Source organism: Arachis stenosperma, chromosome 9 (genome assembly GCF_014773155.1).
Source record: "Arachis stenosperma cultivar V10309 chromosome 9, arast.V10309.gnm1.PFL2, whole genome shotgun sequence".
NCBI classification, from domain to species: Eukaryota; Viridiplantae; Streptophyta; class Magnoliopsida; order Fabales; family Fabaceae; genus Arachis; species Arachis stenosperma.
The window spans coordinates 37,021,474-37,037,537 of record NC_080385.1 but is presented as its reverse complement, the minus strand read 5'-3'; the positions used below and the strand labels follow the sequence as shown (position 1 = coordinate 37,037,537).

At 38.7% G+C, this 16,064-nt stretch overlaps 1 protein-coding gene and 1 pseudogene across 1 annotated transcript in view; both read right to left on the bottom strand.

The window, feature by feature from the left end:
* The window catches only part of LOC130949402 (pentatricopeptide repeat-containing protein At5g50990-like), a 44,303-nt gene extending 36,585 nt beyond the window's left edge, over positions 1-7,718 (bottom strand). Inside the window, exon 1 of the mRNA XM_057878132.1 lies at positions 7,415-7,718. Coding sequence (XP_057734115.1) covers positions 7,415-7,718 — 304 coding nt within the window. The remainder of the gene's footprint in view (positions 1-7,414) is intronic.
* Positions 7,719-13,526: 5,808 nt separating this feature from the next.
* The window catches only part of LOC130949401 (pentatricopeptide repeat-containing protein At3g09040, mitochondrial-like), a 100,986-nt pseudogene continuing 98,448 nt past the window's right edge, over positions 13,527-16,064 (bottom strand).

Here is a 16,064-nt window from a genome sequence, read left to right as displayed (position 1 = left end):
CCGAGGTGATGCACGTTCTGGGCGTTCAACGCCCAGATACAGCATGTTTCTGGCGTTGAACGCCAGTTCCATGCTTGTTACTGGCGTTCAGCGCCAGCTTTCCTCAAGGCACATTCCTGGCGTTCAAACGCCAGGATGTTGCTTGTTTCTGGCGTTCAGCGCCAGATTCATGCTCTGTTCTGGCATTGAACGCCAGCCAGATGCTCCTTACTGGCGTTGAACGCCAGTATGTCCTCCCTCCAGGGTGTGATTTTTCTTCTACTGTTTTTGATTCTGTTTTTAATTTTTTATATTTTTTTCGTGTCTCCACATGATCATGTACCTAATAAAACACAAAATAACAATAAAATAAAATAAAAATTAGATAAATAAAAATTGTGTTGCCTCCCAACAAGCGCTCTTTTAATGTCATTAGCTTGACAGTGGGCTCTCATGGAGCCACAAAGGTGATCAGGTCAATGTTGTAAAACTCCCAACACCAAACTTAGAGTTTGGACATGGGGTCTTAACACCAAACTTAGTGTTTGGTGTTTGGTTGTGGCCTCCCAACACCAAACTTAGAGTTTGACTGTGGGGGCTCTGTTTGACTCTGTACTGAGAGAAGCTCTTCATGCTTACTCTCTTTTGTTATAGAGGGATGGCCATGTGCCTTAAACACAAGGTAGTCCCCATTCAATTGAAGGACTAATTCACCTCTGTTGACATCTATCACAGCTCCTGCTGTGGCTTGGAAAGGTCTTCCAAGGATGATGCACTCATCCTCTTCCTTCCTAGTGTCTAAGATTATGAAATCAGCAGGGATGTAAAGGCCTTCAACCTTTACTAGCACGTCCTCTACTAATCCATAAGCTTGTCTTAATGACTTGTCTGCTAATTGTAATGAGAACAAGGCAGGTTGTACATCAATAATCCCCAGCTTCTCCATTACAGAGAGTGGCATAAGATTTATCCCTGACCCCAGATCACATAGAGCTTTTTCAAAGGTCATGGTGCCTATGGTACAAGGTATTAAGAACTTTTCAGGATCTTGTCTCTTTTGAGGTAAAATTTGCTGAATCCAAGTATCTAGTTCACTAATGAGCAAGGGAGGTTCACTTTCCCAAGTCTCATTACCAAACAACTTGGCATTCAGCTTCATGATAGCTCCTAAATATTAAGCAACTTGCTCTCCAGTCACATCTTCATCCTCTTCAGAGGAAGAATAGTCTTCAGAGCTCATGAATGGCAGAAGGAGATTTAATGGAATCTCTATGGTCTCTATATGAGCCTCAGATTCCTTTGGATCCTTAATAGGAAACTCCTTCTTGCTTGAAAGACGTCCCAGGAGGTCCTCCTCACTAGGATTTTCATCCTTCTCCTCCCTTGTGCATTCGGCCATATTGATCACATCAATGGCCTTGCACTCTCCTTTTGGATTCTCTTCTGTATTGCTTGGGAGAATACTGGGAGGAGTTTCAATGACTTTCTTACTCAGCTGGCCCACTTGTGCCTCCAGATTTCTGATGGAGGATCTTGTTTCATTCATGAAACTGAAAGTGGCTTTTGACAGATCAGAGACTAAGTTTGCTAAATTAGAGGCGCTCTGTTTAGAATTTTCTGTCTGTTGCTGAGAAGATGATGGAAAAGGCTTGTTATTACTGAGCCTATTTCTTCCACCATTGTTAAAGCCTTGTTGAGGCTTTTGTTGATCCTTCCATGAGAAATTTGGATGATTTCTCCATGATGAGTTATAGGTGTTTCCATAAGGTTCACCCATGTAATTAACTTCTGCCATTGCAGGGTTCTCAGGATCATAAGCTTCTTCAGAAGCTGTCTCTTTAGTACTGTTGGATGCATTTTGCCATCCATTCAGACTTTGAGAGATCATGTTGACTTGCTGAGTCAACACTTTGTTCTAAGCCAATATGGAATTCAGAGCATCAATTTCAAGAACTCCCTTCCTCTGAGGCATCCCATTATTCACGGAATTCCTCTTAGAAGTGTACATGAATTGGTTATTTGTAACCATGTCAATAAGTTCTTGAGCTTCTGTAGGCATTTTCTTTAGGTGAATGGATCCACCTGCAGAATGGTCCAGTGACATTTTCAAAAACTCAGATAGACCATAATAGAATATATCTAATATGGTCCATTCTGAAAACATGTCAGATGGACACCTTTTGGTCAGCTGCTTGTATCTTTCCCAAGCTTCATAGAGGGATTCACCATCTTTTTTCTTGAAGGTCTGAACATCCACTCTAAGCTTGCTCAGCTTTTGAGGAGGAAAGAATTTATCCAAGAAAGCCGTGACCAGCTTATCCCAGGAGTGCAGGCTATCCTTAGGTTGTGAGTCCAACCATGTTCTAGCCTTGTCTCTTACAGTAAAAGGGAAAAGCATGAGCCTGTAGACTTCAGGATCTACTCCATTTGTCTTAACAGTCTCACAAATCTGCAAGAACTTAGTTAAAAACTGGTAAGGATCTTCAGATGGAAGTCCATAAAACTTGCAGTTCTGTTGCATTAAAGCAACTAGTTGAGGCTTAAGCTCAAAATTGTTGGCTCTAATGGCAGGAATGGAGATGCTTCTTCCATCAAATTTGGACGTTGGTTTTCTGAAGTCACCAAGCATTCTCCTTGCATTATTGTTGTTGGGTTCGGCTGCCATCTCCTTCTCTTGTTCGAAATTTTCAGAAAGGTTGTTTCTGGATTGTTGTAATTTAGCTTCTCTTAGTTTCCTCTTCAGAGTCCTTTCAGGTTCTGGATCAGCTTCAACAAGAATGCCTTTTTCCTTGTTCCTGCTCATATAGGGAAGAAGAGAACAAGAAAAAAAAGAGGAATCCTCTATGTCACAGTAAAGAGGTTCCTTATTGTTAGTAGAAGAAGAAAGGAATAAAAGTGGAGAATCCAATCACAATGGTGAGGATAGAGGCAATGATTGGAGATGAAGAGAGGTGAAGAGAAGTGTTAGTAAATAAATAATTAAATAGAAGAAGAGGAGAGATAGAGGATTTCGAAAATAATTTTGAAAAGGTAGTTAGTGATTTTCGAAAATTAAAGATAAGATATAATTAAAATTAAAATTTAAAACAATTAATTAATTAAAAAGAATTTTTGAAAAAGGGATGAGATATTTTCGAAAATTAGAGAGGGAAAAGTAGTTAGGTGGTTTTGAAAAAGATAAGAAACAAACAAAAAGTTAATTAGTTGGTTGAAAAAGATATTAAAATCAAATTTGAAAAGATAAGAAGATAAGAAGTTAGATAAGATATTTTAAAATCAAATTTTTGAAAAAGATAAAATTTTGAAGAAGATATGATATAAAAGATAGGATAAGATAGATTTAATTTTTTTTTTAAAATTAAAATTAATTACTTAACTAACAAGAAATTAAAAGATAAGATTCTAGAATTTAAAGATTGAACCATTCTTAACAAGAAAGTAACAAACTTCAAATTTTTGAATCAATCATATTAATTGTTAGCATAATTTTCGAAAATTTAAAATAAAATTAAGAAAAAGATTTTTGGAAAATAATTTCAAAATTTTCGAAAAATAGAAAAAAAATGAAAAAGATATGATTTTTGAAAAAGATTTTGAAAAGATAAGATTTTTAAAATTGAAACTTTGACTTGACTTACAAGAAATAACTAAATTTAAAAATTTTTTGACTAAGTCAACTCAAATTTTCGAAATTTTGGAGAGAAATAAGGAAAAGATATTTTTTTAATTTTTGAATTTTTTTATGATGAGAGAGAAAAACACAAAAGTGACCCAAAACATGAAAATTTTGAATCAAAACACAAGATGCATGCAAGAACACTATGAATGTCAAGATGAACACCAAGAACACTTTGAAGATCATGATGAACATCAAGAACATATTTTTGAAAAATTTTTAATGCAAAGAAAACATGCAAGACACCAAACTTAGAAATCTTTAATGCATGAACTCTAACAAACGAAAAATGCATATGAAAAACAACAAACAACACAAAGCAAGAAAACATCAAGATCAAACAAGAAGACTTGTCAAGAACAACTTGAAGATCATGAAGAACACCATTAATGCATGAATTTTCGAAAAATGCAAGAAAAATTTTTTTAAAGCATGCAATTGACACCAAACTTAAAAGTTGACTCAAGACCCAAACAAGAACACAAAATATTTTCGATTTTTGTGATTTTATTATTTTTTTTGGATTTTTATTAATTTTTTTTCGAAAATATTTTTGGAAAAAACGAAAAAGAAAAGAAAATTTTGAAAAAGATTTTTGAAAAATTTTGAAAAGAAAATTACCTAATCTGAGCAACAAGATGAACCGTCAGTTGTCCATACTCGAACAATCCCCGACAACGGCGCCAAAAACTTGGTGGACGAAATTGTGATCCTCAAAGTTGGACTCTTTGTACTTGTATGAAATTTAATTCGAGATAATAATGGCTCTTGGCTATGTGTGGACACAACTCCGTTCAACTAACCAGCAAGTGTACTAGGTCGTCCAAGTAATAAACCTTACGTGAGTAAGGGTCGATCCCACAGAGATTGTTGGTATGAAGCAAGCTATGGTCATCTTGTAAATCTCAGTCAGGCGGATTATAATTGATTATGGAATTTCGAAAATTAATAATAAATAATAAACATAAAATAAAGATAAATTTACTCATGTAATCCAATGATGGGGATTTCAGATAGGCGTATGGAGATGCTGTGCTCCTCCTGAATCTCTACTTTCTTATTACATTCATCCAATCCTTCTTACTCCTTTCCATGGCAAGCTGTATGTAGGGCATCACCATTGTCAATGGCTACTTCCCATCCTCTCAGTGAAAAAGGTCCAAATGCTCTGTCACAGCACGGCTAATCATCTGTCGATTCTCAATTAGGTTGGAGTAGAATTCTTTGATTCTTTTGCGTCTGTCACTAACGCCCAGCCTTCAGGAGTTTGAAGCTTGTCACAGTCATTCAATCCCAGAATCCTACTCGAAATACCACAGACAAGGTTAGACTTTCCGGATTCCCATGAATTCCGCCATCAATTCTAGCTTATACCACGAAGATTCTGATTAAGGAATCCAAGAGATATGCGCCCGGTCTAAGATAGAACGGAAGTGGTTGTCAGTCACGCGCGTTCATAGGTGAGAATGATGATGAGTGTCACGGATCATCACATTCATCAAGTTGAAGTGCAACGAATATCTTAGAATAGGAATAAAGAGAATTGAATAGAAAATAGTAGTAATTGTATTGAAACTTGAGGTATAGCAGAGCTCCACACCCTTAATCTATGGTGTGTAGAAACTCCACCGTTGAAAATACATAAGTGAGAGGTTCAGGCATGGCCGAATGGCCAGCCCCCCAAAACGTGATCAATAGTCTCCTTAGATGAATAATAAAATAAAACTGAGACCAAAGATGTAACGTGCTCAAAAGACACTGAATACAATAGTAAAATGTTCTATTTATACTAAACTAGCTACTAGGGTTTACAGAGGTAAGTAATTGATGCATAAATCCACTTCCGGGGCCCACGTTTGTATTAACAATTATATTTAATTAATAAAATAGTAAAGGGAATTTGTGAAAAGCAGGCATTTATAGTAGTAGATTAAAAGAAATCTTAAAAAATAGTGCACAATGCCATACGGGCGTTTTCACAAACACATAGCATACACGGTAAATAAGCTATTTGAAAGTATTAAATTGAACATGCAAGCAATCCTTTAAAAAGTAATATATAATTGTCAAATAATCCACAAAAATATAGAAAAGCAATGACCCAAATAAAATTCCAACACCAATAATGAATGAAGGTATGCAATTAAGTAAAAGAAAATGAAAGATAAGGAGAATGAGAAGGGAAAGAACTGAGTAAGAAAGGAGGAAGGGAAAAATTAGGATTTGGGGAAGAAAAGATAAAATATTTTGGCATATAAGGTTAAGGTGTGCGATGCTGGCGACGCGGTCGCGTGGGTGACGCGGCCGCGTGGTGCGCAATAAGGTCAAGCGACGCAGACGCGTGGGTCATGCGATCGCGTAACTCGATTTGTGCTAGTGGCGCGAGTGCAGCCTTGCGCTCGCACAACTCTCTGTTCAAAATCTTATTAGTGCCAAATTTTATGTGACGCGATCGCATGAGGCATGCGATCGCGTGAGTGGGCTTTAAAGGAATATGACGCGGTCGCGTGGGTCACGCGGCCGCATGGGAAGGATTATGCGTTCAGCACCAATCTAGCACCACTCTCGCACAACTTTTGGGTGTGCACCACTTTGACGTCGAAATCTTGGTCACGCGGCCGCGTGGGTCACGCGGTCGCGTGGGAGGCTATTATTCCCATGCGACGCGGACGCGTCAGCGACGCAAACGCGTCAGCGACGCGGTCGTGTGGGTTGATTTGTGCCATTGGCACGCCTCCAGCCACGCTCCAGCGTGACTCTCCGTTCGTTTTTTTATTTTTCTCTTCTCCCCTTGCGACGCGGACACGTCGTTGATGCGGTCGCGTCGCGTAGCAAAAAAATTTTTTTTTAAACTGAAATAAAATGCAGAATGCAGTGTTAATATGAATGTGATGCAAAACTCCAGGTTCAATATAATAAAATAAAATAAAACTCAAAATCAAATAAAACTAAATAAAAATGAAAAATGAACGATCATACCATGGTGGGTTGCCTCCTACCTAGCACTTTTGGTTAAAGTCCTTAAGTTGGACGTTGGTTAAGCTTCCTGTTATAGCGGCTTGTGTTTAAATTCATCCAGAAATCTCCACCAATGTTTGCAATTCCAATATCCTCCGGGATCCCAAACTAGGCATGTGAAGCTTCTGAGCAGCTTCAAACAGATTTTCAGGCTCCCGGGGTGACAAATGTCAGAACAGATTCCAGGATTTCAAACCTTAGTTCCAAATCTGCTTCTGTTTTTATTTATACTTTTCCATCTGGGCGGTTTGGAAATTAGATTCTCACCACGGTGACCAAACGTTCTCCGTGATCCACTCAATTGAGCATGATACCAATCCTTGCACTTTGAGTTGAAGCGTGGAATCTTATTGAACCTTGTGCACCGGCTCTGAGTATGAGCCATTTCCCTTTTGCTCTTAAAGCCGCAAAGAGCTCTAAGCTGGCCATCTGTTTCAAGCAAACCATATTCAAGTGGAAAAGTAAAGATAAAAGTTAAGGATTTTACCCACTTGAAGTCTGTGTTGGGTGGTAATGACCTTGTGATGGGTGTTTCTAGTGGCTCTGCAAGCTCTACTCCCTTGTGGTCTTCAGTGAATTCCTCCACCTCTTTGCAAATTTCTTCAACTTCACCCATGTCTTGATCAAAGTCATTGATATCTTCCTCGTCACTTGAGTCATAAATAGGAGGTTGAGAAAAGTCGACCTCTGCATCATCTTTGTATTCACTTGGGGAAGATTCTTCTGTCTCAAGGAATTCACTTGCAAATGCAAGTTCATCACTGAGAGAACAGGACTCGTGATTATCATCATCAAGGAAGCCTATGTCCTGGGTTATTCCGTTCAGTTCTTCATAAGATATTTGCAATGGAGGCGATGCAAAATCCTCCTCAGCGTCAATTGTAACATCCTTGACGGAGTTTTTCACGACAACCGACTCTTCCTCTTCTGCAATGACAGCTTTCTCTACTTGTTCTAATACGAAGCTATGCTCTATGCTGTTCACTGGAGCTTCCTGCATCTCTTTTGTACTGCTTTCTTCATTGGATTCTCTGCATAAAGCCATGGGGGTCTGTTGAGGGGCTGAGCGTCCGGAAGACAATTGTTTTAGCCTCTCCACCATTGCTTGCTCCAGTTGATGAAGGACTGTAGTACATTATTTTAGTGATTTTTCGAGGCTACCCTGTGATTCTGACTTTGATGGATATGGGTACTGTGTATGGGGGAGCGGTGGTTCTTGGGGGTAATTGGATTGGCATTGGGGCGGATAAGGATCGTATGGTGGCGAATGGCGAAAAGAAGCTTGTGAGTGTGGTGGTTTGAGGTCATGTTGAGAGGATGGTCAATAGGCACGGGATGGGGCTTGTTGGTAGTTACAAGGTTGTCCACCATATCTTTCAGCTGGGTATGCATTGTAGAATGGTCGTTGTCCATGATATCTTGGAGGGTATTGTTGCCTAAAGGGTTGATTAGATCCCCTTGACTGCATCCATCCTTGATTGGTCTGACCTTGATGCACATTCCTGCTGTAGTTTCTATTTCCTTCAACAAAGTTAGAACCAAACTCAAAGCGAGAGGGGTGAGAATTCATAGTAGTTATCAGAAATAAGGGGGAAAAAGAGAAAACAAATAAACAAGTAAAAGAAAAATATTTTTGTTTTTTTTTTATTATTATTTTTTTGAAAATATTTACAATAACCAATAATAAGGCACACGTTCGCAAATCCCCGGCAACGGCGCCATTTTGACGTCGGGATTTTTGCCAGTAAAGAATTTCATAAAAACAGTCGCGTTGTAGATATAGTCTCTAAACCGACAGAAATCCCTTCGTACAAACGTTTTGGTTGTCACAAGTAACAAACCCCTAAATAAATTGTTAACCGAGTATTTAAACATCGGGTCGTCTTCTCAAGGAATTGCAGGGAGGTATGTTCTTATTATTGTTTATTAAAAAGGTAAAATTGGGGTTTTGAGAGTGAAGAATAAATATGGCAAATAAATTAAATGGAAATTAAAATAAATAAACACTGTAAAGCAAACTTTTGTGCAAGGTATGACAAATTGGAAGTGCAGATTTATCGGTTGTGATGGAGATTGGATTTTTAATCCCACTTTGTTAACCTCTAACTATGGAGGCAAGTTAAGTGGATGAATTAATTCCAATTTTCAATCAACAATGAGTTTGATAAATCAAGAGTTACCAATTGTTTAACCAAGGACAAAAGGGAAAAAAGTAAAATTGCTAGAGTGAAAATATCCTCAGATGGGAAGTAACAATAACTTAAATCAAAAAGAGCAATAGGAAATTGAAATACCTCAAATATCATTAATAAACTAATATAGTTCCAACATGAGAAAATCCATAAGCCAATTGGGCAATATCAATCAAACACAATAAAAGTTTTAGAGTAATCAAAATATAAACGAGAAAATTAAATAATAAAAGGAATATTGAACCTAGATCGAGAGTCACTCTTGAAAGCTAAGAGAAGTCCTAAATCCTAATTTCTAAAAACGCTACCTAAATCCTAAAGAGAGAGAGAGAGAACCTCTCTCTAAACTAGATCTAAATCATGAAAAATGGCAGAAAAATTCGCACACACTTGAATGGATGCCTTCCTCCACTTCATAACCTCTGGTCTATGACTTCTGGACTTGGAATTGGGCCAAAAAGGCTTCAGAATCCGCTGTGAGCATTTTCTGTAATTTCTGGTGCGTGGCCTCTGTCACGCGGCCGCGTGGGTCACGCGGTCGCGTCGGTCACGCGTCCGCATCGTAAGCGGTTCACTCAAGTCGTGCGGTCGCGTCAGTCATGCGGCCGCGTCGCTGCTTCTTCGCTCTTGGCACGCGATCGCGTGGATGCCAGTTCCTTCAGAAACTCCATTCTTTAAGTCATTCCTGCCTTAGGAGATCTGAAACTACCCAACACACTAATCACGGCATCGAATGGAATTAAAGGTGATTAAAATGATTAAATTAAAAGCATAAGAAAACACGTTTTTCACATACATCACATAATAAGGAAGGAGAAGTAAAACCATGCAATTAACATGAATAAGTGGGTGAAAGATTGAATAAATCACTCAAATTAAGCATAACATATATCATAAAATATGGGTTTATCAATGCCCCCTGTTTTGAGTGCCTCTCCCTAGCAAGCTTTCTTTTGTTGTTAGCTTGAGTAGACTTGCTTGTTAGAGTAGGGGTGGGATTGCTTTTGGTTGACCTTTTCTTGGATATTGTCCTTTTTTTTCTTGGTCACCATCCTCTTTTTAGTACTTTTGTTGATTGCCTTCACTTCTTTGATTTCAAGCCTTAGTTGTTGTGTGCTGGTGGGAGTATCCTCTTCATCATGAGCTTCTTGAACTGGTGGTTCAATGAACTCACCCTTTATGTAACTCTCTGTTTCATTGGAGTGTGGACTCCCTTGATTGACTTCTTCCCTTTCTTCTATTTTGTATTGCTTCCTTTAGGAGTGAGTTTGCATGTTCATTTGTCACCTTTAGTAGCCTCTGTTTCTTATTTTTCTAATTCTTCTATCATTTGGTCTAAATGCATTCCAATGTTCTTGAGAGAGATTTCGTGTTCTTTAAAAAAAATCCTAGACCATTGGGTGAAATCCTCTATACGTTCCATACACTTCTCTTCCCTTTCTCTAATGATTTTTATATTCTCTCAAAGGCTTTCAAGGAGGGCTTCAATCTTTGATAATCTTTGGGTGTCTAAGGAAGGTTGTGTAGGTTGTGGTGATTGGCTTGGGTTTTGGAATGAATTTTGTGTTGAGGCATACTCAAGTGATGAAGAATTTGGATATGTAAAACTAGGAGGTGAAGTTGGATAATTAAGAGGTGATGGCTCTTGATGAATGGGGTATGAATAAGTAAAATCTCTTTGATTTTGATCTTCCCAGCCACAACATGAGTAGTGATTACACTCATCAAAATATGGACCATTTTGTGGCCCTGGAAAGCACCCCATTTCATGTTCTTGATACTCCCACCCACCATGAGCATAATAACGTGAATCATTTTGTGGTGGTGGAAAGTTTTCCATGAAAGTTGATTGACCAAAATATGATGGATACTCCATACTTTCTTGCAAATTCTCTGTAACTAACACAATCACCAAAAGAAATTGGAATCTCCCTTGTCACAAATGAGGGATTCTTAGTGAGGCAATATCACAAACAGTTAGTTAGCACAAGAAAATAAAGAAACAAAAGAAATCAAAGACAAAAGAAAAATGTATAATCCAGTAAATCAATCAACCGGTAGTTTGTTAATCATAATTAATCTTTGGCAAGCGCACCAAATTATCATCAAGTAATAACTCACTATGAGTGAGGTCGATTCCCACAGAGATTAACGGATTAAGCAAGCAATAGTTAGTTGATTATTCTAGTTAGACAAACATTAAGGAGAGATAATCAACAAGAAATGTAAATGACATAAAAGTAAAGGAAAGCAATAAAGTGCAAGAAAGTAAATGGCATAAATGTAAAGTACAAGAAAGTAAAGTGCTGGAAAATAAATGACCATAAAGTAAATATAAGAACTAAAGATAAAATAAACATTGGGATCAAGAGATATTGTATTCTCCGGATTAATTGATTTCATCTCATCTTCAATCATGCAACTTATTGACCTTTTGGCAATCATGAGTGATTGAGTCCCAGTTCTTTGGTAACTCAATCTCCCCAATCTTGATCAATAGCCAATTCCTTGGTCTAGTTACTCGTGAGAAGAGATGAAGCTTGGTCCCTGATTATACCACACATCTTCATAAATCCAAGTAGTGGGTAGATTAAATGTCACAATATCCAACCCAAAACCCAAATCTACTCAAGTGTGAGAAAGAATTTCAAGCATGGTTTTATGATTCGTCTTCCAAGATTCACATAAAACTCAAATACATTCAATTTCTTTCCCAAGATAATTGAATGCTAACATGAAGAATGAAATTCCTTCTAGTAAATCAAAGAGAGATGAAGAGAAGAAGAAGAATAAAAACAACTTAATCCATTGAAAAACAAAAGAGCTCTCTTTCCCAATGGAAAGAGTTAGTGATTCATAACTAAAATATTTACAAGTAAGAAAGTGGAAGAGGAGAGAAGTGTAGGTGAGAAGAGGGAGTCTGAAGTCCCCTTTCTAGCAGAATTTTTGGTCATCCCCTGATTCTATGAAACTAAGGCCTTTATATAGGCTCTCCTAAATTACAAACTTAAATGAAATTGAAAGCAAATTACAATAAAATGAAAATGAATAATTCTGGATGCTTCTTGTGGCCTTGATTAGTTGACAATTGTGGCTTGAATTAGAGTTGGAGTGTGCTTGGTTGAAGGTTGGGGCTGCAGAAAGAAGTTGGCATGTGGGTTCAAGTACCACGCGCAATCAAATTTGCTCTTTGGATTGTGACTCACTTTGTAATGTTGAAAGTATGGAGTTGTTTGGGCCTCAAATTGAATGTCCACTATCAAATATTATATATTTTTAGAAATCCCTGAATGTCATATTTCTAACGCCACTAGAATCAACACATTTGGATCTCCGTAACTCAAATTATGCCCATTTGAAGGTGAAGAGGTCAGTCTGCCAAATACCCCGGCGTGCCACGCCCATTCTCGGCATGCCACGCCCCTTGTGTTGTGAAAGTGGTGCACCATGCCCATTCTTGGCATGCCACACCTTCAATGATGCAATAAATCTTCCTCTCTGGCCATTAGAACTGGCATGCCATGCCCATTTTAGGAAAGGGATTGGCATGCCACACCCTCGAGCTAGTGTGCCATGCCCTGGTTTTGCAATGCTGAAATAATGGCTTTTTTCACCTTCATATTTCACGCCCACCATATAGTGTTATATATCGTTGGAAATCTAGTGATGTCAACTTTCCAACGCCACCAAGATCACATCATTGGAACCTGTACAACTCAAGTTATGCTCCTTTTAAGATGAAGAGGTCAGGTTGGTAACTCTGCAGGGACATGTTTTGCTCTTTGTGATTTTGGGGTCAATATCTTCCTCAGTTCTAGTGTCCATGATAAATTGTTATATATGGTTGGAAAGCTCTATATGTCTACTTTCTAATGGCACTAGAATCACTTCATTTGGTGTTGTGTAGCTTAAGATATCTTTATTTGAATTGGAGAAGGTCAAGCTGGCATATGCCACGGCGTGCCATGCCATAGTGGGGCTCAAAATTGCTCATCTGGAACTTAAGCTTGGCGTGTCATGCCCAAAATACCAAGTGGCATACCCTCTATGAGATCTTGGCTTCCCAAGCTTGGCGTGCCACGTCTAGAGCTCCAAGTGGCATGCCCATTGTGTTGTGTTAAGCAACTCTTCTCTGTTTCGTTGGTCTAGCGTGCCATGCCCATAGTGCTGGATCAAAAGCACTCCTCTGGAACTCAAACTTGGCGTGCCACGCCCAGGCACCAAGTGGCACGCCCAAAACTTCTTCTTATCTTCTTTTGAGCTTATTTTGTGCTTTTTGCTTCTTTTTCCACCATTTTCTACAAAATTCATCAAATCAAAAGATCAAAACAATATACAAATTAAGCACATAAAATACTCAATAATTGGGCATTATGAAATAATTTTGATATGAAAAGCATAGAAAAACATGACATGATGAGCAGCCATCATGGACCTTGAAGACTTTATACCACACTTCCTAATTTCGAGAAAAAACTCAATGGCCTCTTTATGATGGCTCCTCTTATCATGGCCAGAGATCATCGCATTCCATGCCACAACGTTGCTAGTGTGCATGTCTTGGAACAATTTACAAGCAACATCCAGCTTAACCAAATTCACAAGAGCATTGAGAACAGTGACAAAAATAACCCGGTCAGGAGAGCAGCAAGCTAGCTGCATTATGTCAAATACCTGGATAGCGTCCTGCGGCAGTCCAGCTCAAACATATCCCAAAATAGAAGCCATCCAAAAAACAGTGTCCAGGAGGAATGCGGCGTCAAATTTGGCGCTAGCATGGCGGAGAAAGCTGCATTTAGCATAGAGATCGATAAAAGCACCCTGGCAGAACGGATTGGACACAAAACCTGCCTTGATCATGCAGGAGTGAAGTGATGAGCGGGTAATTTGTACGCTTTTTGGCATTGTTTTTAGTATGTTTTTAGTATCTTTTAGTTAGTTCTTAGTATATTTTTATTAGTTTTTAGATAAAATTCACTTTTCTGGACTTTACTATGAGTTTGTGTGTTTTTCTGTGATTTCAGGTATTTTCTGGCTGAAATTGAGGGATCTGAGCAAAAATCTGATTCAGAGACTCAAAAGGACTGCAGATGCTGTTGGATTCTGACCTCCCTTCACTCGAAGTAGATTTTCTGGAGCTACAGAAGCCCAATTGGCGCGCTCTCAAAAGCGTTGGAAAGTAGACATCCTGGGCTTTCCAGCAATATATGATAGTCCATACTTTGCCCAAGATTTGATGGCCCAAACCGGCGTTCAAAGTCACCTACAGAAATTCCAGCGTTAAACGCCGGAACTGGCACCAAAATGGGAGTTAAACGCCCAAACTGGCATAAAAGCTGGCGTTTAACTCCAAGAAGAGTCTCTACACGAAAATGCTTCAATGCTCAGCCCAAGCACACACCAAGTGGGCCCGGAAGTGGATTTTTATGTCATTTACTCATCTCTGTACACCCTAGACTACTAGTTTTTTATAAATAGGACATTTTACTATTGTATTTTTAATCTTTGGACATCTAGTTCTTAGATCAGATCTTGGTTCTTCTGGTTCCCTCTTTGGGGCCGAAACCAATGATCACTCTTGTTCTTATGTATTTTCAACGGTGGAGTTTCTACACACCATAGATTAAGGTGTGGAGCTCTGCTGTACCTCGAGTATTAATGCAATTACTATTGTTCTTCTATTCAATTCCACTTGTTCTTTGTCCAAGATATCACTTGTTCTTCAACCTGATGAATGTGATGATCCGTGACACTCATCATCATTCTCACTCATGAACAAAGTGACTGACAACCACTCTTGTTCTACAAGCATACGAGGCTTAGTGAATATCTTTTGGATTCCTGATACACGATGCATGGTTGATCGCCTGACAACCAAGTGCTCGCCTGACAAACGAGCCAGCCATTCCGTGAGATCAGAGTCTTCGTGGTATAGGCGAGAACTGATGGCGGCATTCAAGAGAATCCGGAAGGTCTAACCTTGTCTGTGGTATTCTGAGTAGGATTCAATGATTGAATGACTGTGACGTGCTTCAAACTCCTGAAGGCGGGGCGTTAGTGACAGACGCAAAAGAATCACTGGATTCTATTCCGGCCTGATTGAGAACCGACAGATGGATAGCCGTGCCGTGACAGGGTGCGTTGAACATTTCCAATGAGAGGATGGGAGGTAGCCACTGACAACGGTGAAACCCTTGCATAAGCTTGCCATGGAAAGGAGTAGGAAGGATTGGATGAAGACAGTAGGAAAGCAGAGAGATGGAAGGGAAGGCATCTTCATACGCTTATCTGAAGCTCTCACCAATGACATACATAAGTATCTCTATCTTTATCTTTATGCTTTATTCGTTTATCACTATACCCATTTGAGTCTGCCTGACTGAAATTTACAAGGTGACCATAGCTTGCTTCATACCACCAATCTCCGTGGGATCGACCCTTACTCACGTAAGGTTTATTACTTGGACGACCCAGTGCACTTGCTGGTTAGTTGTGCGAAGTTGTGTTTATGCCATGGTATTGAGCACCAAGTTTTTGGGATTCATTACCGGGGATTATTTGAGCTGTGAAAAGTATTGATCACAATTTCGTGCACCAAGTTTTTGGCGCCGTTGCCGGGGATTGTTCGAGTATGGACAACTGACGGTTCATCTTGTTGCTTAGATTAGGTATTTTTTTTACAGAGTTCTTAAGAATGAATTCTAGTGTTTCAAGGTGATGTTCTTATCATCACCAAAGCTGATTGATTCTTATCAATTTAGCTCTTGAATGCAATGTCCTGCTGAAGCTTGGCTAGCTATGTCTAATTCCTTTAGACTAAAGCTTTAGACTAACATTGCATGATTCCTGGAATTCTCATTAAGAATTTTGATACCTTTATTTTCTTCTTCCACTTAATTTTCGAAAAAACCAAAAAAATTACAAAATCATAAAAAAAAACCAAAAATATTTCTTGTTTAAGTCTAGTGTCTCGTTTTAAGTTTGGTGTCAATCGCATGTTTCTGTTCTTCTTGCATTTTTTCGAAATTATGCATGTGTCTTAATTAATCTTCAAGTTGTTCTTGATGATTTCCTTGTTTTGATCTTTGAATTATATTGACTTGAGTGTTTTGTTGTTTCTCATATGCATTCTCATTTTGTTAGTGTCAATAGTATACAAACTGCTAAGTTTGGTGTCTTGCATGCACTGTTATTTGATT